We start from the raw sequence: 25,606 nt of genomic DNA, 5'->3' as shown, positions 1-25,606 counted from the left end.
AGCCCCCAGCTGTAAGTTTCGTCTGGTTGGTTAAGAAAATGAGGGGGACCCCACGTCAGGTTTTCATTCATTCTTCTCTCCTGCCGGCAGAGCAGGAGAGAAGAATCACAGCCGCGGTCAGCACCAGCCGCCGAGAACAGCGCTTACAGTAGCCGCTTCTTCCCGGCGGCTGTCCGTGAGCACGGAGGGCTGTGTGAACTGTTCTCCGTGTGCAGCATGTGTTGCGGGCCGTGTGTCCGTGTTAGAACGGACATGTCTCCGTGTTTTGCACACGGACACACGGTCCGTGAAAACACGCTAACATCTGCATAGACCCAGCCATTGTCTCCGGTACGTGAGAAAATTGTCACTACACGTACCAGAGACCCTGACGTGTGAAACCGGCCTGGGTGTGTATATCTAATCCTCTGTGGAGATGAGAGCCTCTGTGCCCTCTTCCAGTTTTCTGAGGGATTTCGTTTCCAATAAGGAGGCCTGGATTTGTACAATGTAAGTGTCCTTGCTTTTGTGGTCACTGTAGCAGCTAGCACTTAGGGTCCCTCAAGCCCCCACAGCAGACACGGCACGCTCCATATAGCAGTGTGTAGTAACACATTACAGAACAGAAAGAAACACTTTAGCCCATTTCCTTCTGTGATTACCACGAGTCAGCGCACACCGCTGATAGCACCACCCCCACCACATACATACATAGCGATGCTCCTGTGGGAACCAAGAACGCGCGGAACTCAAAGCGTGGGAATCCTGTGTAATGCAAAAACCGGCAGTGCGCCAGAACGCATAGTGCTCAGCCTCTTGGAACGCAAAACCGGAAATGAAACACCGGCACACCGGAAGTTGTTGTTTTCTTCTTTTGGACGTCTTGTTCATGTCACCGATAGGTGATAAAGGAAGGAAGACGCAGCCCATGTGAACTACGCCAGGTGACTCCTGTACGTGTCTTCTTTTTTACTTATGTTGTCACTATACAGAGCTTGGGAAGTGGATTTAACCTCATTAATATGTAGTATTGTGCATGGGCCACTCAGCAGAACCAGTTATGTTCTTGCCACTCACATTTATTAAACTCTTGTGTTTATTTTGTACAGGAAGGCAGCGCATTACTTACACATGTCACAGTGAGACCCCTATGGTTGCCATGGCTTCCTCAGGGAAGATGGAGAAGGACAGGATGGATATGGCTGAGAGGATATTTGGCATCAGCCTGGAGATCATGTGTTTGCTGACTGGAGAGGTGAGTGATTGCGCTAGGTGTCTGTTCTCCTAGGGACGGCAGGGGAATAATCACTGCTGCCATGGCCAGAGAGGCTCTGTGCCATCCTCCTCAGGCTTCTGTCATCATGTCACCAAGTGTAGTTACGAGCTAGGCTGCGTTCACACTTCTAATGTCCGTGTGCCGTCCGCTTACTAAGGATTGTCCACGGTTGGTGATGATTTTTCTGTGTTGTTTTTTTCTTAAATGTATATATTGGAGGCTAAAAATCATTTTTGCAATTGACTTTCATTAAAAATGTTGCACTCTTTTCCTTTTACAGACTCTTTTTGTCCCTGCACATTCAACTTTGATGTGGCCTGTGGTCATAAAGCAGCTCAAAAAAAAGACAAGCTCTCCTGTCAGACCCTCAGAATGATCCCACTGATAGATTTGCAGTTAACTCATTCTGCAGCCGGCATTTGACAGTGCAAAGCGGAATCTATTGAAGTCAAATTACAGTATATCAATTTTTTTCTTGACACTCAGCAAAAATAATTCTCCCAAAATTGATGCATTTAAGTAAGAATAGAAAATTGTCAGCTAAAGGATGACCACCTTTGTGGACTTTTTTTTCTTAACTGCATGTGATTGTGTCTAAAATTCATTTTTACAACTGGGTTTCATGGAAAAAAATTCCAATATTTGCTTTTTAGATCATCTTTATTGCACTGTTTATTGCAGGATGCAGTATGAGTCAACTGAGAATCTGTCAGTCAGCCTGCTAGGATGGTCTGATGGGGAGTTTGTAACCTTTTGTCTTTTTTTTTCTGAGCAAGAAGAAAACTCCCCAAAGATGAAAAACCCTTTAAAACAGCAACACACGGACCCATAGAGTTTCAGTGATTCATGCACACATCCGTTGTAAAGCAGGTGACACTCAGAGCACGTCCTATTCTCATCCGGTTTGCAGATCTAACTCAACTATTGAAGTCTTTGGGGATCAGTGAAACAGATGAAAACTGAAGACAGACTTTCTTCTTGAGAGTTTTAACTCATACATTAACAGTCAATAGATAGATTGTCTGAACTTCTATCTGATTCAGTTTCCTAGAATGGATGAGAAAGAAAGGAAGCAACACGGAAGCACAGCCAATAACACATGAGAAAAGGACAGTCTGTCTTACACTGATGCAAAAACAGAATTGGATGTGTGAATGCAGCCTTATCTCCAGCTCAGCTCACGTTAAACTCTGCTTGTGGACAGATTTCTTATTAAAGGGGTTTTAACATTTTATCATCCATAGGCTAGCAGAGGGTTAAAACAATAAACTGAGATGGCGTTCACCTTTCCCTAATCCAGTGACTCAATCAGAGCTGACAGCATTCTGTTTTGTAAGTACACATTTTATTGACATGGGGAATGGTAACTCCCTGTCGTCATTTGATTTTGGTTAGATTTGAGCGGTCCTCTTTGTGTACTTCTAATATGTTCAGTTTTCAGTGGGTTGTCTCACAATAGCCATGTATGGCATATCCACTGACTTATATTATACATCCTGGTCTCACGTCTGACACTGACAGGTGAGTGTGGTTCCCTCAAACCCTCATTCTGACCTGTGCCCAACCCCATTAACAGGAGAGATGGACAAGCTCCATTCATTGTTATTGGTGTTCTTAATATAACCAAATAGAATTTGCTGGGAAAAGCATCTATTAGTCCGTTATGAGACGTCCTCTCTAATAGTAGGTTTTTAGCAAGCTGTTGTCCATTAAGACTAATCTTGATTCTAATGGCAATTTAGGACAGCATCTGCAAGAAGTTTGTTCATCCCGTGTCTGCGAGGGTTTCCTTCCACATTCCATAGACACAATGATAGGAAATTTAGATTGAGATCCCCAATGGGACAGTGATCATAATGTTTGTAAAGTGCTGCGGAATATGATCATGTTATAGGATTCTTAATTGGATAGTTTACTGCTCATTGCCAAGGTTGCCCACCACCTCATAGGTGGCTAGTGTGTATGTATGTATATATAGGTATATATTTATATATATACAGTACAGACCAAAAGTTTGGACACACCTTCTCATTCAAAGAGTTTTCTTTATTTTCATGACTATGAAAATTGTAGAATCACTCTGAAGGCATCAAAACTATGAATTTACACATGTGGAATTATATAATTAACAAAAAAGTGTGAAACAACTGAAAATATGTCTTATATTCTAGGTTCTTCAAAGTAGCCACCTTTTACTTTGGTTACTGCTTTGCACACTCTTGGCATTCTCTTGATGAGCTTCAAGAGGTAGTCACCGGAAATGGTCTTCCTGGTTACCAGTCTTGAAGGAGTTCCCAGAGATGCTTAGCATTTGTTGGCCCTTTTGCCTTCACTCTGCGGTCCAGCTCACCCCAAACCATCTCGATTGGGTTCAGGTCTGGTGACTGTGGAGGCCAGGTCATCTGGCGTAGCACCCCATCACTTTCTTTCTTGGTCAAATAGCCCTTACACAGCCTGGAGGTGTGTTTGGGGTCATTGTCCTATTGAAAAATAAATGATGGTCCAACTAAACGCAAACTGGAATAGCATGCCGCTGCAAGATGCTATGGTAGCCATGCTGGTTCAGTATGCCTTCAATTTTGAATAAATCCCCAACAGTGTCACCAGCAAAGCACCCCCACACCATCACACCTCCTCCATGATTCACGGTGGGAACCAGGCATGTAGAGTCCATCCGTTCACCTTTTCTGTGTCGCACAAAGACACAGTGGTTGGAAACAAAGATCTCAAATTTGGACTCATCAGACCAAAGCACAGATTTACACTGGTCTAATGTGCATTCCTTGTGTTCTTTAGCCCAAACAAGTCTCCTCTGCTTGTTGCCTGTCCTTAGCAGTGGTTTTCTAGCAGCTATTTTACCATGAATGCCTGCTGCAAAAAGTCTAACAGTTGTTGTAGAGATGTGTCTGCTGCTAGAACTCTGTGTGGCATTGACCTGGTCTCTAATCTGAGCTACTGTTAACCTGCGATTTCTGAGGCTGGTGACTCGGATGAACTTATCCTCCGCAGCAGAGGTGACTCTTGGTCTTCCTGGGGCGGTCCTCATGTGAGCCAGTTTCTTTGTAGCGCTTGATGGTTTTTGCCACTGCACTTGGGGACACTTTCAAAGTTTTCCCAATTTTTTGGACTGACTGATCTTCATTTCTCAAAGTAATGATGGCCACTCGTTTTTCTTTCCTTAGAATTTGTATTATGGCAATGAAAAAGCAGCTAACAGTCTATTCAGTAGGACTATCAGCTGTGTATCCACCAGACTTCTGCACAACACAACTGATGGTCCCAACGCCATTTATAAGGCAAGAAGTCCCACTTATTAAACCTGACAGGGCACACCTGTGAAGTGAAAACCATTTCCGGTGACTACCTCTTGAAGCTCAGCAAGAGAATGCCAAGAGTGTGCAAAGCAGTAATCAAAGCAAAAGGTGGCTACTTTGAAGAACCTAGATTATAAGACATATTTTCAGTTGTTTCACACTTTTTTGTTAATTATATAATTCCACATGTGTTCATTCATAGTTTTGATGCCTTCAGAGTGAATCTACAATTTTCATAGTCATGAAAATAAAGAAAACTCTTTGAATGAGAAGGTGTGTCCAAACTTTTGGTCTGTACTGTATATATATTACACTTCTCTCATACCCCAAGATCAGACAACAGAGCAGGTGGAGGCATTGGTCTGCTCCTATCACCCAAATGTACCTTTCAGGTTATCGCTCAAGTACCCTCACTTGTCTTCCCTTCTTTTGAGGTCCATGCCGTCAGACTCTACACCCCCCTCTCCATGCGAGTGGCAGTGGTATATCGTCCTCCCGGCCCCTCCCATCAGTTCCTGGATCATTTTGCCCTGTGTATCTCCTTAGAAAGAACTGCTCCTAAACCGACTTCTGAGGCGCTTGTCTGGAGTACAAATTCCTTCTTGAAGTCGGGGAAAGCCAGGACCGGCTGCTTATACAGGGCCACTTTCAGCTCTTGAAAGGCTGTCTCCGCAGTCCATTTTGCCATATCTGATTTTGTCTCCTTTAGGAGGTTAGCCATGGGTACAGACATCATGGCAAAGTTTGGGATGAACCTGTAGTACCCCACAATTCCTAGAAAGGGCCTAACTTGCTTCTTTGAGAGCATTCTCTGCGAGTTTTTGATTGCTTCCTCTTTACTGATCTGGGGTTGGATCTCACCTCTACCTACTAAATGGCATAGGTATCATAGAATGTTAGCGTTGCAAGGGACAACAAAGGTCATCATGTCCAAACCCCTGCTCAGTGCAGTGCAGGATTCACTAAACCATCTCAGAAAGATGTCTGTCCAGCCTCTGTTTGAAGACTTCCATTGAAGTAGAACTTGCCACCTCTTATGGCAGCCTGTTCCACTCATTGATCACCCTCACTGTCAAAAATCTATTTCTAATATTTAATATGTATCTTCTGCCTTTCAGTTTCATTCCATTGCGTTTGTGACGAGCGTCAGCTTACGCTGAGTCGTTTTCCTTTTGAATGAGTGGACCCTCTGGGCCGTGGCACCCACCCACCTAGGGCGAGCCGACCTAGTAAGAATCCACCCCCTATACAGGGAGTGTCAGGGGCAAGACCAAGGGGGTGAGCCACCACAGCAGCTGGACCAGACGGCCGGCCCAGGGAAGCGAGACAAGACGTTAGTTCGTGGAAACTTCATTAAGGAACACTTCTGGGTACAACAGGTGCAAAACGAGAACACACAAAGTACATAAAGCAAGATGCGTGCAAGGGCACGCCGAAGTCAAAAGCATGGTACGTGCAGATGGTAGACAGAGGCACGAGGACATCGGACTCCGGACAGCAGGCAACGATCAACCGGGACATCAGGTTCTGTAGCTCTGAAGGTGATCGGCAGGTTCCGGACATCCGGTAAGCAAACCAGGGTTCCATGCAAGGAGACAAGACAAAGTTAGAAACAGGATGCGTATCAACGAACACGCCAGGGTCAGGTTCACAGGACGGAGGCCTGCGCATGCCAAGGGGCATACCGGGTACAGAACATAGCATAACAAGGAAGCATAGCGAGGACAAACAAAGCACGAAGGACAACACGAGACAAAGCACGAGACAAGAGACGGAATACGAGCACGGAGCGTGTGCAGAGACGCACGACAGAGCAAAGTGCAAGGGCACAGAATAGAGGGAGCAACCCAGCAGACCAAGCAGCCATGCAGGGAAGCAACACAATACTCAGGCCCTGAGCATAGGGAGAGGCGGTCTGATATAGGGCATAGCACCTCCACTTCCAGGTCAGGACCAGGGAAGAACTTCCAGTTCAGATCCTCCAGGATCACAGGGAGCAGTCACATGATCAGGATTCCAGACATGCAGAGATGATTGCAGAACCAGCCTATGCTGGCGCATAGGAAGGACACATGATCAGGGGTTCTAGACATGACGAGATGATCACAGAAGGCAGAGCAGAAACGCAGGCATCCTGCAGCTCAACAGACATGAGGTGAGTGTGCACACTGCTCTAGGGAACATGTAAGATAGCAGACACGAGATGCGCGTGCACACCGCTCCAGGGGTTCTTGAGGCAAAACTGACAAGGCAGACATGGCGGACATGACAGTGTTTCCATGTGCAAATGAGAATAAGGATGATCCCTCTGCACTGTGTTGGAACTTGGGTTTTGAAACCAGAGCAATCGGGGTAAACAATCTGCTCTTGGATTCCTAACTAACACCGAGATTCAACATACAACTTACTTCCTTGGAGATCAGCTCACGACGGGCCTTGGAAAATCGATCGAACTTCAAGTTCACCTGCACATGGGGTTCCGTCAGATTCTAATGCTCTATGATATTTGTACAACCTGGCAATTATGAGAATCAGTCCCTGTTGTGCTGCAACATTTCCTGACACTGATGTTTTTTAGGCCTTCAACAGTGTTTCCGCTATTGCGACTCTTTCAACGTCTGCTCCTGGCTTGACCAGCAAACATGTAGCTTCAAGGTGCTCTCTGTCTTGCCACAGCTTGATGAGATTGATATGGTAGACCTGGTATGACTTACGACTTCCTGATTGATGAATCTTGTAGTTCACTTCAACAAGCTTTTCCACCACCTCATAAGGCCCTTGCCAGTTGGACAAGTTCTTATTCTCCATGGTGGGAATTAATGCAAGGACTCTGTCTCCGAGGCTTTACTGCCTCACTCTAGATGACCGGTTGTACCTGGAGGAGATGTCCTTTTATGATAGGCATCAACTTCACAATCCTCTCCTGCATATGAGCGATGTGCTCGATGATGCTCTGGTGGTGTGTGACTTCGGCTTCCCATTAAGCAAGGAAAAGAAGTGTGTAATAAAGGTCATGATCAACCACACAATGACAACAATATATAGAAAAAAATCATGACAATTTTCTTAATGTAAACACACAAAAAACACACTCATGAAGACAATATTAAAAACAGTTAAAAAGTCAAAAATAGGCCATATGAGAAAATCACCCCAGGTCCATACAAGGACCACACTTCCTCTAAAGTGCTAGGCAGATAACATGCAATGAACTTTTACTTTGTCTGGTTTCTGAACAATAGTAGTCAACCAGTACACCTACCTAATCCAATATTAAGCTGACAGATGGCAAACAAAATCTCATACATGAAGCCTAATGGTATGCTAAAATAGCCATGATGAAAAATAAATCCATATGAAAGGCCCTGGCTGGGATATAGGGACAATAATGGAAGGCAGAGACAGGCATTCAAAAATCACATGTGATCTTAAGACAGGTAGGATATATACAAGATGTAGGCAGAATGTATACAATAAGAGACAAAGGTACAAGATACCATAGACCAGTATGACCCACGGATAAACCACTCAGAAGCCTGCAATGAAACGTATGTTGCCAGCAAGATGTAATGGGAGGAGGAGGGGGAACATACCCCACGCGTATCGCTACCAAACAGCGTGGCTTCCTTAGGGGAAAGTGGTGGACTTCGGCTTCCGAGTTACCTTTGCTATATAAGGGAGACCCCGTGGATGTCGGCCATTCAGTAGTTCGAATGGAGAGAACCCAGTAGAGGCCTGTGCAACCTCTCAGGTTCAGAACACCAGATATGGTAGGAGACAGTCCCAGTCTCAACCATCCTTTTCTATGACCTTCCTAAGCATACTCTACAAAGTTTTATTGAATTTTCTCGCAAGCCCGTCCATTTGTGGATGGTACACTGACATCTTCAGTTGTGTATTTTGCAGGGCCTTACACAATTACCTCTTCATTTTACTTAAGAAGAGTGTTCCTTGATAGGTCAGGATTTCCCTTAATAACCCTGTCCGGGTAAAATCGTGGACCAACTTGCGGGCTATACTTTTTGCAGAGGAGTTTCACAGAGGAACTGCTTCAGGGTACCGCATAGGATAGTCAAGGATGACCAATATACACACTTGGTCAAAATTGTTGGTACTCCTCGTTTAATGACAGAAAAATCCACAATGGTGACAGAAAAAAGTTGAATCTGACCAAAGTAATCAAAAATCTATGAAAATGAACAAATGAAAGTCAGACATTGCTTTTCAACCATGCTTTCACAGAATTTAAAAAAAAAATAAAACTCATGAACTAGGCCTGGACAGAAATGATGGTACCCTTAACTTAATATTTTGTTACACAATCGTTTGAGGCAATCACTGCATTCAAACGATTCCTGTAACTGTTAGTGAGACTTCTGCACCTCTCGACAAGTATTTTGGCCCACTCCTCAGGAGCAAACTGCTCCAGTTGTCTCGTGTTTGAAGGTTGCCTTTTCCAGATGGCATGTTTCAGCTCTTTCCAAAGATGATCAATAGGATTTAGGTCAGGGCTCATAGAAGGCCACTTCAGAATAGTCCAATGTTTTCCTTTTACCAATTCTTGGGTGTTTTTAGCTGTGTGTTTTGAGTCATTCTCCTGTTGAAATACCCATGACCTGCATCTGAGACCAAGCATTTTGACACTGGGCTGCACATTTCTCTCTAGAGTCAGTTGATAGTCTTGAGATTTCATTGTACCCTGCACAGATTCTAGACACCCTGTGCCAGATGCAGCAAAGCAGCCCCAGAACATAACAGAGCCTCCTCCATGTTTCACAGTAGGGACAGTGTTCTTTTCTTGATATGCTTTATTTTTCCATCTGTGAACATAGAGCTGATGTCCCTTACCAGAAACTTCAATTTTTGTCTCATCTGTCCATAGGATATTCTCCCAAAGCTTTGTGGCTTATCAACATGTAGTTTGGCAAATTCTAGTGTGGCTTTTTTTTTTATTTTTATTTTTTTCAACAATGGTGTCCTCCTTGGTCGTCTCCCATGAAGTCCACTTTGGCTCATACAACAACGGATGGTGTGATCTGGCACTGATGTTCCTTGAGCTTGAAGTTCGTCTTTAATCTGTTTAGAATTTTTTTCTGGGCTCTTTTGTTACCATTTGTATTATCCGTCTCTTTGATTGTCATGAATTTTCCTTCTGTGGCCACGTCCAGGGAGGTTGGCTACGGTCCCATGGAGCTTCAATTTCTGAATAATATGTGCAACTGTAGTCACAGGAACATCAAGCTGCTTGGAGATGGTCTTATAACTTTTACCTTTAACATGTTTGTCTATAATTTTATTTCTAATCTTCCCTTCGCTTCCTCTGGTCCATGTTGAGTGTGATACTCACTGTGCTGTTTGGTAATATGGTGTGTATGTGTAGCCCTCTATACAGGCCCACTCACTGATTCGAAGATTGTAGACACCTGTGATGCTAATTAGTGGACACACCTTGATATAACATGTCCCTTTTGTCACATTATTTACTGGGGTACCATCATTTCTGTCCAGGCCTATTTCATGAGTTTTAGCTTTTAAAAAATTGTGTGGAAGCATGGTTGAAAAGCAATGTCTGACTTTCATATGTTCATTTTCATAGATTTTTGATTTATTATTACTTTTGTCAGATTCAAGTTGTTTCTGTCACCATTGTGGGTTTTTCTGTCATTAAACGAGGGGTATCAACAATTTTGACCAAGTGTGTATATTGATGCCCACAAGCAGATTTACCCAGGGGATCGACCAAGTCCATGACAATTCTCTCAAAGGGCACTTCTATGATGGGTAATGTCATAAGGGGGCTTCAAACGTGGGAGGTGGGTTGGTTAGCTGGCAGGTGGGCCAGGACCTGCAATACTTTAAGATTTCCCGGTGACATCCGGGCCAATAAAACCTCTGCATGACCCACTCTTGAGTTTTGTCCACCGTTAGATGGCCACCCATGACATGTGAATATGCCATGTCCAACACCCTCCGTCTATAGGGCCTTGGTACCAATAACTCTTCCACAATCTCTTCCCTCACTTTCGTGACCTAGTACAATAAATCCCTACTCATTATAAAGTAGGGAAACCTGGTGTCGGCCACCCCTGGCTCCTGCGCCTATCTCAAGTATGATGGTCACATTATTGAACGCCTCCCTTACAGTTATGTCCCTATGTTGGCGCAGACCCAAAATTTTCGCCGGTCACCCCTAACTCAGGAATGTCGGCCTCAGGGGACATTGCCTCCTCATCCCCACAAGGACACAGCATGGAAACCCTTCAGACTCTGGGTGTGGTGATACTTCTTTACGGCCAACCAGTCTCTTATCCAAGCCACTGAGCCCTGTCCATTTCCCTCACAGGTCCCAAAACAAAGTCCCGGCTTATGATAATGAGATGCAGTAAGTCATGGACCACGCCGACCTTGTTGGACTCAGTTACTCGGGCCATTTCAATGTCCACTCTGGTCACTGGATATTGTTTATACCCTGGAATGCAGTGTACTCCAGCCTTCTTCCCAGGAAACAGCTGGAGAGGAAGTGTGGCCCTCACGAGGGTTACCAAATGCCTTGAGTCTAGCAGTTCAATCACTTTCCAACCATTCACCTTTATGGGACAAGCTTGTGGCCCCTCGCTGGTGCCCCGTTCACACTTGAGGCCGGATATGCATAGTATGAACAGCGGAAGCCCAGGATACAGTCCATCTGCTCGGCGGTGAGGGGACAACATGCGTTTATATGGCCTGGACCATGACATTTCCAGCAAATAATATTGCCACCTGGGACTCTCAGCAATACCTCCTCCACCCCTTTTGGACCTTGGGTGCACCACCTGCTTTTGCGCCTCCGCCCCCTATTGTGACTCCAAGTATGGAGTGTGCTGCTTCCCCAAGGAACCTTCGACCCCCTTAAACTTCTCGACCAGGTCATTGGCATTCTGGGGATCACCTTGGGCAACCCAAGTCTCTATTGGCCTCGGAAGGGAATGCCCAAACATGTCCATCACCACTCGCTCTACCATCTACTCAGGGGTAGAGGACTTTGGCTGTAACCATCTTCTGCCCATTGCTCTGGCTGAAGTTTCTTGCTCTCAATGACCCTTTCAAAAACGGTCAAAAAGGCCTCTATGTCATTACCCTCAGTCATTTTCTGCAGGGCTCCTCTTACCGCCTTTCAGATGGAAAATTCATCAGTGGATCTTGGAGTCAGAGCTCCTGCAGTGACACGAACCGTAAGTAGATCAAACTGCTGCTGTTCCTGGATCTGTTCCATAAGCAGTTTTTCTCCTGCTGTGCCATCTGTTCTTGTTGATAGTGCTGCTGCTGCAGCTGGGCTTGCACTAGGTGTTTCACCAGGTCCTCTATATTGTCTGACGTTATTTGCTGGGCTATGGCCACCTTCACCCAGGACATGCAAGTACCTCTGCAGTTGTCACACGTTTTCATTGGGAGTGCTGCATACACTTCTATCACCAATCTTGAGATTGCTACTCATTTGGGTGCATCGTGAGGCAACAAAGGAAGCGTTTCCATTTAAATGTCCATGCTAGTTTATTGGTGCTTCATAAACCAGCCACAAGCAAAGGGAAAAACAAATGGCCTTTCAGTGAAAGCCAAAGAAAATAAACAGATTTTGACAGTCTCTTTATAGCCAGTTCTGGTCATACGGGCTTGATAGCACCCAATATACCGTCTCAGTCTGGAAATGGCAACAGAAGACCTTCTTCCTCCAAACACACACACCATTTGCCAACAACAGACTCAATTTTAACATCTAAAATACACCCAGAGTGGGGTGTGTTGGCGGTCAGACCTGCCCATCTCTTAGGCTGGCCGTAAAACCTGCCTCTTAGTACTATGTGCGCAAGAGAAATACTCCAGGTTTACAACACAGATGCCAAACACTTCTGTGATACATACCTCTCATCAACTATGTAGGACAGTGGCTGCAGCCGGTGTCATCTACTCCAGTGCAGATGGTAGAGCGAGTTGTAAAGGCTCGGTTCGTGCACTCTCTTCCAAGTCTGTTTGCATACTTGGGTTGCCCATGGAGATCCCTGGAATGTCGTTGACTTGGTTGGACTGGTTGAAAGATATCAGGTGGTCGATGGTTCCTTGGAGAGGCAACCCACTCCATACTGGGGGATCCCATCACAGGGCTGAGGCTAAAAAGGGAGGTGGAGCATCCAAAGTCTAAGGAGGCGGCAGAAGTCATGCCAAGGGTATCGTGGGGGATGTAGTTTTTTGGAGATGTCATGTCCCAGGACATATAGCAGCCCTTTGTTCCATGACCACTGAGCAAGTGGACTGTAGCATGGGAAGCTGGTGTTGATTCTATGCATATCCGGATTGTAGTGTGGACCACCCGGTGAGGGGGCTCAAGATTGCCCTGTAAAAATGGTCTGCAAATGACTTGACTACTAGACTTCGGGAGTTTGGTGACTCTTATGAGGACCACACTTCCTCTCCAATTGAGCCCTGGGATAAAGGTGGGCATCGGCTGCATTCACACGTATGCTAAAGACTTTCCGGTGGTCAGAGTGGTCATTGAGATACTGAGTCCCATTAGGTCAGCGTGGTCCAGGATTTATTGCATTCAGTTATCATAAGCTGGGACTTTGTGTTGTTTTGGGTCTAATGGGTATGGGCCGGAGACCTCCATTGCTTGGGTAAGAGACAAGTTGGTCCTAAAGAAGTCTTACCAACCCGAGAGCCTGATGGGTTGCCCTTCTATGTAATGGTGGGAGATGAGGAGGTAGTATTCTCTGGAGGCCGACATTCCTGAGATAGAGGTGACCAGAGCAAATTTTGGGTCCACCTAAAATAGGGACCAAGAGTTGAAACTAGAAGTTTACATACACTATATAAAAAGACACACATGCATGTTTTTCTCAATATCTGACATGAAATCAGAATAAGCCTTTCCCGTTATAGGTCTATTAGGATTACCATAATTATTATTTGCCAAATGCAAGAATAATGAGAGAGAGTGTTTTAAGACATTTACTACTTACTGTGTCTTTATATATAGTGTATGTAAACTTTATAGTTTCAATTGTAACTCTAAAAGAAGTGTTCAATAATGTAACTGTTATAAATGGAATAACACAGGAGCTGGGACCCGACACCAGATTTGCTTATGTTATGAGTGGGGAATTAGTGTACTGAGTTACTAAGGTAAGAGAGTATGTACTGGCACAATTGTTATTGCCAGGACCCTATAGACGGAGGGTGTCAGACAGGGCCCATTCTCGTGTTTTGGGTGGCCTTCTGGGTGTCGACAAAACCCACGAACGAGTCAGGCGTTTATTTCTATTGGCCCGGATGTCAGCAGGAAATCCTAAGGGATTGCAAGTCCTGTCCCACTTTTCAGTTAATCGCTCCCACCTCTCGCTTCTGAAATCCCCTCGTGCTGCTATCCATCAAAGCATGGCAAGAAAGAGACCCCATTGAAACTCAGTGTTTGCTGGTTAAGCTAGAAAGGGACATTGAAGACATCATAATAGACAAAAACAGCAATATCGGGAATTGCTGCAGCAAAACCGGGACCCGTTCTCAGATTTCCTGGGGTGTACAGATGTCATAAAACGTGGTTCTGACGGAACCCATGTGCGGGGGAATTTGAAGTCCTACCGAATTCCAGACACCCCTGAGAACTGACCTCTAAGGAAGCGAAGCATATGCTGTTTCTCGGAGACATTGAGACATCTAAGAGAGGTGATCTAACCAGATTGTCCTTGTCCTTGATCCAAAACCCGATGGAGAATGGAAATTGTGTAATGATGTCTACATGTTCGAGGCATATCTGCTGACGTGTGTTGGTGAGCTGATTGAGAGACTTGTGCCGGCAAGGTACATAACCATCTTGGAGCTTAGAAATGGATATTGGCAAATCCCCATGACAAGGAGAAGACTGCTTTCTTTATGTCCGACGATTGCTTCCAATATGTCCGGATGCTGTTCGGATTGCAGGGAGCTCCGGCCACCTACCAGAGGGCTATGGACTGGATCCTTGCACACCATAAGAATTATGCTGCGGCATACCTGGACGATGTCATAATCTTCAGCCCAGATTGGGGAAGTTATCAAAGAAAAGTCAAAGCGCTTTTCAATGCGCTCGGGAAGGGTTTTCAATAAATCAAAAACAATATGCCATGGAGAAAGAGGAGGTCAAATACCTTGGTTTTGTAGTAGGTAGAGATGAATTCCAACTCCAGATCAATTAAGTGGACGCAATCAAAAACTGGCCGAAACCACTCTCAAAAAAGTAAGTTAGAACCTTTCTGGAATGGTTAATTCCAAACTTTTACCATGGGCAGTGCATTCAGGGATCTTCTGTGCAGTCGCTGATGATTTCCGCTCCAGTGACCTCCGGCGTGTGCGCCGATAAGGTGCTCTCCCCACTTTCTCCCTGCATAGTCATCACTATGTACACTTGGTTCCTCGCGATGACTATGCAGGGAGGAAGTGGGGAGAGCACCTTATTGTTGTGCACGCTGGAGGTCACAGTGACTTGCCTGCGCGGAAGATCCCTGAATACACTGAACATAGAAGGGAGGAAAAGGTACGGACTGTGGATGGAGTGCAGGGCACAGGATTCTGGCGCCACAACTGACGTACATTTGAAGGGGGTAGTATTATAATGAAGACAGCAGGCAGGGTTTTTTTCTTTCAGGCCCCGGACCATGGAAGAAATCATTAACATAAGGAAAGAATATCAAATTTCTGAACAGCAAGGTAGGCCTAGTTTAACATTTCTATCACCTGAATGCCCATATTAATAGGCCATATACGTCCCCGGGGGGGGGGACAGAGTCCCTTTAACAAGAATTCCAGAACTGGTATGTCTAATAATTCATTAAACAGGAGTCCAGCAGACAGTTTACTATAAAAGAGTGTTACTTAACAAAGAGAACTCCTTCCCATTTCACCTTGTCAGTAATGGCACGATATGGCAGAGAAATGTCACAAGACATGAGAAAGAAGAAAATAATTTCTTTAAACAGGAAAGGTGAAGACTGCAAGAACATCTGCAAAGTTTTAATTATCAGTCAGAATAATGTAGCAAAATTGAAACAATAATGTAACAAAGATGGAACTGTAACCATTTCACAGAGGCATCCAGGTCAACCCCTGACGTTAACACCTAAACAGCGGAGTCTTCTGATGAGAAAGGTTGACGTTGTGCTGTCCTGATAAATCGTGGCTGTCATACAAGATAGAAGTAGCGTTTGATGTGTGGTGTATACATTTTTGCATCAACTAATCTGAGTAAAACTAATGTTATGGATTGAAAAATTGTTTTATGAAACGCAGTCCTGTCAACATTTTGGATACTGTTTTTGTGTTCAGCAAGATATTGATTAAAATATGACTTTTCAAAGAGGGGTGTACTCATCTATGACAAGCACTGTATATTGTTCATAGCGTTCTGCTTATAACTTTTATGTTTATAGAGTGTTGTTTTTGATTCACAGGATTGTACAGTTGTGAACAAGTGTGGTGAACGTGTGACACCTAGCAGCTGTTCCCGTTTGACCCAAGGGTGCAGCAGGATTCAGAGTTCCATTATGTTGTTAGATAATGAAAACAATGAAAAAGAGATCCTGGCTCTCACCAACAAGATCATTGAGCTGCTGACTGGAGAGGTGAGCGCCGCTGGGAATACTGGGGCGTTGTACAGTAGCACCACTGGTAGTATCTGGCTGATGACTATTGCATTGTATACATCAGGTTCCTGTAAGGTATCAAGATGTCGCCATCTATTTCTCTATGGAGGAGTGGGAGTATTTGGAAGGTCACATTGATCTTCACAAGGACGTCATGATGGAGGATCACAAGCTTCACACATCACCAGGTGAGAGAACAATCTTACAAACATAAAATGTAATAATATAAGGGACTTTTGAGGTGACCTTTTTGGTCACCTGTTACTTAATTTTGAGTTGATACACAGATTCAATAATAAAATATTCTGCATCTTCTAGATTTGCCCTGACTTTAATTTCCTAATTTGTTAGGTGCAGTCTGTGCATTTGCATTGTGTCGGCAAGTTTGACTGTCTGTCCGCATTGTATATGAGTTTCCATCCCCTTCAGTCCAGCAGAATGCTGTTGGTATTATTAGTATTCCAGCTGCTAAAAACAACACAGATCCCTTATCCACTGGGTAGGTGATAATCATTAGGCCTCTTCAGGCCACACACACTCCTTGCCCTTTTTTGAGCCACACAATCTAGCCAAGGGGGATTTTGAAAGGAATGATAGCTGAGTAGGCATGCTGCTACTCTCTTGACTCTCTGAAAGTGATAGGAAAGTCCAGACGTTGCCCTGAGATGGGAAGATCAGGTTATTTTTTCCACTTTAGTGGAATAATAAAAGCCAGCTGGGAAAAAGTACTCTAAGGCTGTGTGCACACGCTGCGGATTCCGCTGCGTTTCCGCAGCGGTTTTGGCCGCTGCGGACACGCAGCAGTTTTAGCTGCGGTGTACAGTACCATTCATTTGAATGGGGAAAAAAAAACCGCTGTGCCGACGCTGCGGAAAAAAACGCGCGGATTTGCTGCGGTTTTGAATCCGCAGAAAGAATTGCATGTCAATTCTTTCTGCGGAAACCGCTGCGGGTTCCTATCTCCACCATTGTGGAGATAGTGAATCCGCAGGACCAAACCGCAGGCAAAACCGCAGATAATCCGCAGGTCTTTGGACCTGCGGATTATCTGCGGTTTTTGCAAAATCCGTGCGGATTAATCCGCAGCGGATTCCGCAGCGTGTGCACACACCCTAAACTTCAGATGGGTATGTTATAGAATGCACTGTTTTTAACAACATGCTACATAAAACTGGTATTCCTCATTCGCCTTTTTTTTATTTATTAGGTATATCTAAAGCCAAAATTAAGGAAAAATTGACCTTGCCAAGGAACAAAAACCTCACAGTCCCGGATACTAATGAATATCCATCTAAGCAAGAAAAATATTTGGATGATGGAGAAAATCTATCAAACAATGACATTTATCTACAATATCCAACTCTTCACATTAAGGAGGAATCTGCTTCGGGTGAAGATGGAAATGACACCGACACTTGTACAGACAATATTCAGCTTTATCCATCTATCCATATTAAGGAACAATCAGTCTCTTGTGAAGAAGAAAATATCACCGATACTGACACCTACACAGAGCAAACTCATTATCCCTCTACTGACCAAACAGCCGACATTATAGACATTACAACTGAATATCAAAATTATTACACTAGAAATGTTGATCTCCTTAAGAATGACGCTGTTCAAGATGAGTCAACTTCTATTATTTGTTCTGAATGTGGAGAATGTTTTGCTTCTGACTCCATGCTTGTTCTTCATCAGAGAGTTCATGGAGGGAGAAAGATTCATTTTTGCCCAGAATGTGGGATGTGTTTTAGCAACAGCACATATTTTAGTAGTCACCTAAAAACTCATACCACAGAAAAGCCATTTGCTTGTTCAGAATGTGGGAAACGTTTTACCAACAATGAAGATTGTTTGAAGCATGAAAACGCTCACACGGTCAGGAGGCCTTATATCTGCAATGTATGTGGAAAGTATTTCTCAAACAACTCAAACCGCGTTAGACACCAGAAAATACATACAGATGAAAAGCCATTTTCTTGCAATGAGTGTGGAAAGAGTTTTAGGCGAAAAACGCATCTCACCATACATAGAAGAGTTCACACAGGAGAGAAGCCATTTAATTGCCTGGAATGTGGAAAGTGTTTTAGCTGCAGTGCTCATCTTACTGCACATCGCCGTATTCATAGAAGAGAAGCTGTTTTCTTAGAATTAAGCTAAGATATTTTTTTCAATTTAGAGTTGGCAACAAAACATAAGAAACTTGGAAAGTAGGTGTATCAATCATGATTTCCTAAATCCAAGGGCTGCAGAATCTCCAAGCCAATGGCTGTTGTAACAAGCGTTTTAGCTGTTGACAACCAATAGCCTAAAATAGTTGTAAATCTGTTACATGAATTACTGTCTTGAATGCTGTGACTAAAAGACCCAGACTTACTGTTAAATTTACTCCATCTGCATGATAAGAGTAATGCTAACTTTTGCAAGGGGCAGGGGCCGCACAATATATAGCCTCCATCCTGTGTAGATGGTGTAATATTTAAAGTTAAATAAAAGATGGCGCAAGTTACTTTGTGCAAGAATACATTTGGGCCTGTTCATTAGAAAAGTTGAAACATTTTTGTGCAACTCGAGAGTTGTGCAAAACCTTTGCGACTTGTGGTTTCTCCCAGCTCTGCCAAAATTGGCAGTGCTAGGGTGCAACGGGGGCAGGGTGTGGGGCATGATGCCTCAGCTCGTCTAATTATTGATGAGTTGTGGCATTCCAGGGACTAGAGTAATTTTTCTGGTGGCGCACAAAGGCACACACCACTTGTCTGGCACTCTTATTTTATGAAGAGATTTGTGCCCCTTAATGAATCAGTAGCGCCCGACTCCTAGACGCCCCCTCATCAAGAAATGCAAGAAAATCGCCAGCCATGAATCAGGGTCAATTAAGAGAGCACGGCACTCAGGAATAGTTTGGTTGTTGTGCTCAAGTCGGGTGTCCAACCCATCAATCAAAAATGACAAAAATCTTGGCACTCAATATGTGAAATATTCAGACACTTTTCTTTTGTGCATCCAGACAGAAAGGTTTAAACGTTTTCGGTCCAGCATAGGACCTTCATCAGAAAAATCTCGTTTACTGAAATATACATACAAAAAAAGAACAAAAACAAGGCGTTAATTGATGTCCGCATCATCACAGAAATACATACTAACAAAAGACATGACAAAAATATATGTTCCAACTTCATCAAAAATTCAAAGGAGAGAGAGAGATGGCTAGTAGAGGTACTATCCAAGGGTGCTTTGCTGAGTCAGGCGATGGTAACTCCTGAAATAAATAAATGCTTGCAATGGAATACCTGGATGGCCAGTGGAAATGGCTGGCGTCTTTCTCATTTTTACAGCGCAATTCAATTCTAGAGGTTGTATACCCACTGCTATCAGCGCTGTCTTCACTCCTTATTTTAGTGACCCTGGAGGTCCCTTTTCTGAAGCCCTACGCTGTACAGGTATATTTATCTTCCTTCAACCTATTCCTTGTCTCCCTCTTGTATTTCACTGGTTGATAGGCCATTTATTTTACAGCTGCCTGTTCTAATTTTGGACGTCTCAGTCCACATACGCTTTCCAGACGCCAGCCATTTAACATTTCCACTGGCCATCCAGGTATTCCATCTTAGACCTTTTTTCAGTCTATATGACCACACATAGTTGGTTCTGTGCTGCTATATGACTGCCATATACATTGTGTCACATCTATTGCATTTAATTAGAACCTCCATTTTGATTTTAGACTCTCTACTTTGTCCTTCTGTTGGCTACCATTGCAAGGATTTATTTATTTCAGGTATTGGTGTGACTTCTATTGCTAGCCATCTTGGAAGCACTAGATTGCACATGTATGAGATATCGCTATACCTGTATCCTTCAAAGCACAAGGGCGCACCATACTATTACAAGTTATTATCTGTTGTAGTTCCTTCTATGCTCAGCAATACTCACTTTTAGGATCCCTCTTCCTTAACGACCAGCACAGCACTTTTGGAGTTACCATCGCCTGACTCAGCAAAGCACCCTTGGATAGTACCTCTACGAGCCATCTCTCTCCTTTGAATTTTTGATGAAGTTGGAACATATATTTTTGTCATGTCTTTTGTTAGTATGTATTTCTGTGATGATGCGGACAGCAATTAAAGCCTTGTTTTTGGTCTTTTTTTGTATGTATATTTCAGTAAACGAGATTTTTCTGATGAAGGTCCTATGCTGGACCGAAAACCTTTAAACCTTTTTGTCTGGATGCACAAAATAAAAGTGTCTGAATATTTCACATATTGAATGCCAAGATTTTTGTCATTTTTCATGAATCAGGGTCATACAGTCATGAAAAAAAATAAGTACACCCACTTTAACTTCTATGGTATTATGTATCAGGGCATTATAAAATAATCTAAACTTTAGAAGGTTTTAAAGTTAAGTAATTACAGCATTAGATGAACAACAACACTTACATTTTACTGTGTCATTATATATTTAACCCCTTCCTGACACCTGAATTACTATCCTGTCCACAGGACCCGGGCCCCTATGCCCATGGACGGGAAAGTACGTCATAGCGATCAGCGGCACTCACGGGGGGAGCGCCGCTGATCGCGGCCGGGTGTCAGCTGATTATCACAGCTGACACCCGGCAACCCCTGGCACACTGCGATCAAACATGATCGCAGTGTACCGGGGGATTAGGGAAGATGTGCTGCGCTGCTCTGGGGGCCTCCTTCCCTGCAGGTCCCCGGATCCAATATGGCCGCGGGGGTCTGCAGGGAGGCGGCTTCCTCAGTGCCTGCAGAGCACAGGCATGAGGAAGCCTTATGCAGCGCCTGTCAGATCGCTGATCTGTCACAGCGCTGTGTGATGTGTCAGATCAGCGATCTGACACATGACAGTGATGTCCCCCCTGGGACAATGTAATAAAGTAAAAAAAGTGTAAAAAGAGTTTATAAAAAAAATCGCTAAATAAATTAAAAAAAAATATCCCCTAATAAATTCATTTTTTGTAAATAAAAAAACAAACAATAAAAGTACACATATTTAGTATCGCCGCGTCCGTAATGACCCGCCCTATAAAACTGTTCCATTAGTTAACCCCTTTAGCGAACCCCTTAAAAAATAAAAAACAATGCTTTATTATCATACCACCGAACAAAACGTGCAATAACGAAACGTCAAAAAGACGGCTATAAATATCCATGGTACCGCAGAAAACGTCATCTTGTCTTGCAAAAAACGAGCCACCATACAGCATCATCAGTGAAAAAATAAAAAAGTTATAGCTCGCAGAATAAAGCGATGCAAAAATAATTATTTTTTATATAAAATTGTTTTCATTGCATAAAACCGCCAAAACATAAAAAAAGATATAAATGAGGTATCGCTGTAATTGTACTGACCCGAAGAATAAAACCGCCTTATCAATTTTATCGCACGCGGAACGGCGTAAACGCACCCCCAAAAGAAATTCATGAAGTGCAGGTTTTTGTTCTTTCTGCATCCCAAAAATCAGAATAAAAAGCGATCAAAAAATGTCACGTGCCCAAAAATGGTACCAATAAAAATGTCAACTCGTCCCGCAAAAAATAAGACCTCACATGACTCGGTGGGTCAAAATATGGAAAAATTATAGCTCTCAAAATGTGGTGATGCAAAAACTATTTTTACAATAAAAAGCGTCTTTTAGCGTATGACTGCTGCCAAACATAAAAACCCACTATAAATAGTAAATCAAACCCCCCCTTTACCACCCCATTAGTTAGGGAAAAATAATAAAGTTAAAAAAATATGTATTTATTTCCATTTTCCCATTAGGGTTAGGGCTGATATTAGGGTTAAGGGATGTGTTGGAGTTAGAATTGGGGGTTTCCACTGTTTGGGCACATCAGGTGCTCTCCAAACGCAACATGGCGTCTGATCTCAATTCCAGCCAATTCTGCGTTGAAAAAGTCAAACGGCGCTCCTTCCCTTCCAAGCTCTTCCATGCGCCCAAACAGTGATTTACCCCCACATATGGGGTATCAGTCTACTCAGGACAAATTGCAAAACAACTTTTGGGGTCCAATTTCTTCTGTTACCCTTAGGAAAATAAAAAATTGGGGGCAAAAATATCATTTTTGTGGAAGAAAAAAATTATTTTTTCTATTTTCACGCCTGGGCGTTATAAACTTCTGTGAAGCACTTGGGGGTTTCAATGTGCTCACCACACATCTAGATAAGTTCCTTGGTGGGGTCTAGTTTCCAAAATGGGGTCACTTGTGGGGAGGTTCAACAGTTTAGGCACATCAGGGGCTCTCCAAACGCCACATGACACCCGCCAACCATTCCATCAAAGTCTGCATTCCAAAACGTCACTAATTCCCTTCCAAGCCCCGACGTGTGCCCATACAGTAGTTTTCTCCCACATATGGTATATCAGCGTACTCAAGACAACTTGTGGGGCCCAATTTCTCCTGTTACCCTTGCGATAATAAAAAAATTGGGGACTAAAAGATCATGTTTGTGGAAAAAATATGATTTTTTAATTTTACGGCTGTATGTTATAAACTTCTGTGAAGCCCTGAGAGGTTCAAAGTTCTCACCACACATCTAGATAAGTTCCTTGGGGGGTCTAGTTTCCAAAATGGTGTCATTTGTGGGGGGGTTTCCACTGTTTTGGCACATCAGGGGCTTTCCAAACGTGACATGGCGTCCGATCTCAATTCCAGCCAAAAAATCAAATGGCGCTGCTTCCCTTTCGAGCTCTGCCATGAGTCCAAATAGTCGTTTACCCCCACATATGGGGTATCAGCGTACTCAGGACAAATTGCACAATAACTTTTGGGGTCCTGTTACCCTTGTCAAAATAAAAATTGGGGGTGAAAAGATCATTTTTGTGGAAAAAATGATTTTTTTTAATTGTACGGCTGTACGTTATAAACTTCTGTGAAGCCCTTGGGAGTTAAAAGTTCTCACCACATATCTAGATAAGTTCTTTGGGGGGGTCTAGTTCCCAAAATGGGGTCACTTGTGGGGGGGTTTCCACTGTTTAGGCACATCTGGGGCTCTCCAAACGTGACATGGTGTCCGATCTGAATTCCAGCCAATTTTGCATTAAAAAAGTCAAACGGTGCTCCTTCCCTTCTGAGCTCTGCCATGCGCCGAAACAGTGGTTCACCCCCACATATGGGGTATCAGCGTACTCAGGACAAATTGCACAATAACTTTTGCATCCAATTTCTCCTGTTACCCTTGGTAAAATTAAAAAAATTGGTCCTGAAGTAATTTTTTTGTGAAAAAGTTAAATGTTCATTTTTATTTTTTTTTAAACATTCAAAAAATTCCTGTGATGCACCTGAAGGGTTAATAAACTTCTTGAGGCTGTGTGCCCATGTTGCGTTTTTTTAAGCGTTTTTGGCGCAAACCGCATCAAAAACGCTTAAAAGAAGCATCCCATTCATTTTAATGCATTTTGGCCTTTTTGTGCCAATGGATGTGTTTTTTACCACTAAGGAAATGCTTAGCGGTAAAAAACGCAGCATTTTCATTAATTTCCGCTTAGGTCTGTGTTTTTGGCTATTTCCTATAGTCCAAAAGACGCGCGGAAAAAAACGCATCAAAAACGTGCGTTTTTTGCGCAAAAAACACGTGTTTTCTGGGAAGGAGAGCCGTTTCCTGAGCGTTTAAAAACGCTAACGTGGGCACATAGCCTGAATGTGGTTCTGAGCACCTTGAGGGGTGCAGTTTTTAGAATGGTGTCACTTTTGGGTATTTTCTATCATATAGACCCCACAAAGTGACCTCAAATGTGATGTGGTCCGTAAAAATAAAATGGTGTTGCAAAAATGAGAAATCGCTTTTTGGTTTTAACCTTTATAACTTCCTAACAAAAAAAATTTTGATTCCAAAATTGTGCTGATGTAAAGTAAACATGTGGGAAATGTTACTTATTAAGTTTTTTGTGTGCCGTATCTCTGTGATTTAAGGGCATAAAAATTCAAAGTTGGAAAATTGGAAAATTTTCAAAATTTTCGCCAAATTTCCGTTTTTTTCACAAATAAACGCAAGTTATTTGAATGAAATTTTACCACTAACATGAAGTACAATATGTCACGAGAAAACAATGTCAGAATCACCGGGATCCATGGAAGCGTTTCAAAGTTATTACCTCATAAAGGGACAGTGGTCAGAATTGTAAAAAATGGCCCGGTCATGAACGTGCAAACCACCCTTGGGGGTAAAGGGGTAACAAAAAATAGTCTAAAATACAGTGTGTGAAAAGTCAAGTACACCATTACTGCTCCTATAGGAATGAAGAAGGTAAGTAGCAGCTGGTACTGCTAATCTAATGCCCCTGGTGTATTATTCATCAGTTAGCATTCAGGCATGTATTAACACAATGCATCAAGGAAATACATCACCGATAATTTAATAGAAGCAATTGTTGCTGCCATAAGCCTGGGAAAGGTCATAAGGCCATTTCCAAACAAATTAGAAGTCATCATTCTGCAGTGAGAAGGATTGTTCATAAGTGGACAACATTAAAGTCAGTTGACCATTTTTCTAGGAGTGAATTTACCCTGAGATCAGACTGCAATGCTCAGAGAAACTGCATAAATTCAAGAGCTACAACTCTAAAGGTTTCAGCATAATAAATATTCTTGACAGTACCATTAGAAGAAATTGAACACGTATGACTTGTCAGGAGAAACCTCTTTTTTTTCTGAAAAGAACATGGCAGCACAGCTAAAGTATGCACATTGCATCTGAACCCATATATCCTTTGGAGGTGAGTCCAAAGTGGAGCTATTTGGTCATAATTCCAGATACCACGTTTTGCAAAAACCAAACACAGCATATCAGCACGAACACTAACAGCAATTATGAAGCATGGCATTGGAGTGCTGATGATTTGGGCTTGTATTGCAGCCACGGGACCTGGGCTGAATCAAGGTATAACAATGGCCCAGTCAATGTTCAGACCTCAACCCAATTGAAATGCTGTGGAGGGACATTAAGAGAGCTAGGTATATATAAGTGAACTTCATGGGAAGCTATCATCAGAAAATGACCTAGAGAAGAAAGAGGCCTGTCACTTGCTCAAAAATATTATGTTAGATACATTGTACAAATCCCTGAGCTTGCCTGATTCTGCTGCTTTTTTCCGATTTGCTCTATATCACTCCATTGCAAAGATATTCACATTTGATGATTTGAGAGCGCATTACATGAAATCTCAGCTTGTAGTGCAACTGGTCTTTTTTGAAGTTGTCTTTGGAGGCATGCACCTTCCCCACTCTCTGCCAGACACTGCCAATAACAGTTCAGCAACATCTGAGACTGCTTGACTGATAGATCTGCTGAAAAGCTGTGATTGGCATTGTCTGGGAGGGAAGGGTGAAAGCACAGGCCCCATGCAAAACTCTGAACAA

General features: G+C 43.3%; 1 protein-coding gene across 2 annotated transcripts; it reads left to right on the top strand.

The window, feature by feature from the left end:
• Positions 1–15: 15 nt before the first annotated feature.
• LOC141048599 (gastrula zinc finger protein XlCGF66.1-like) lies at positions 16–18,744 on the top strand. Of its 2 annotated transcripts, XM_073544345.1 has the most exons (6): positions 18–932; positions 1,089–1,234; positions 2,500–2,587; positions 16,026–16,196; positions 16,282–16,405; positions 17,425–18,744. In XM_073544345.1, the coding sequence occupies exons 4-6, from the start codon at positions 16,119–16,121 to the stop codon at positions 18,378–18,380; spliced, it is 1,158 nt and encodes a 385-aa protein (XP_073400446.1). In that variant the 5' UTR covers positions 18–932; positions 1,089–1,234; positions 2,500–2,587; positions 16,026–16,118; the 3' UTR covers positions 18,381–18,744. The 2 variants fall into 2 exon arrangements, with proteins under 2 accessions (XP_073400445.1, XP_073400446.1); XM_073544344.1 differs by lacking the exon at positions 2,500–2,587 and having other exon boundaries at positions 16–932.
• The last annotated feature ends 6,862 nt before the right edge of the window (positions 18,745–25,606 follow it).

The sequence above is a fragment of the Dendrobates tinctorius genome, unplaced genomic scaffold (assembly GCF_039654945.1).
Source record: "Dendrobates tinctorius isolate UK_male_01 unplaced genomic scaffold, ASM3965494v1 ptg000137l, whole genome shotgun sequence".
NCBI classification, from domain to species: domain Eukaryota; kingdom Metazoa; phylum Chordata; class Amphibia; order Anura; family Dendrobatidae; genus Dendrobates; species Dendrobates tinctorius.
The sequence above is the reverse complement of the archived record's forward strand: the minus strand, read 5'-3'. Positions and strand labels throughout refer to the sequence as shown.

Excerpts from the sequence above, each read along its gene's own strand:
- LOC141048599 (XM_073544344.1), top strand. The coding sequence starts at position 1,130 with ATGGTTGCCATGGCTTCCTCAGGGAAGATGGAGAAGGACAGGATGGAT. Across the intron at positions 1,235-16,025 it reads TGTGTTTGCTGACTGGAGAG|GATTGTACAGTTGTGAACAA; the intron begins GTGAGTGATTGC and ends TTTGATTCACAG. Across the intron at positions 16,406-17,424 it reads CAAGCTTCACACATCACCAG|GTATATCTAAAGCCAAAATT; the intron begins GTGAGAGAACAA and ends TTTATTTATTAG.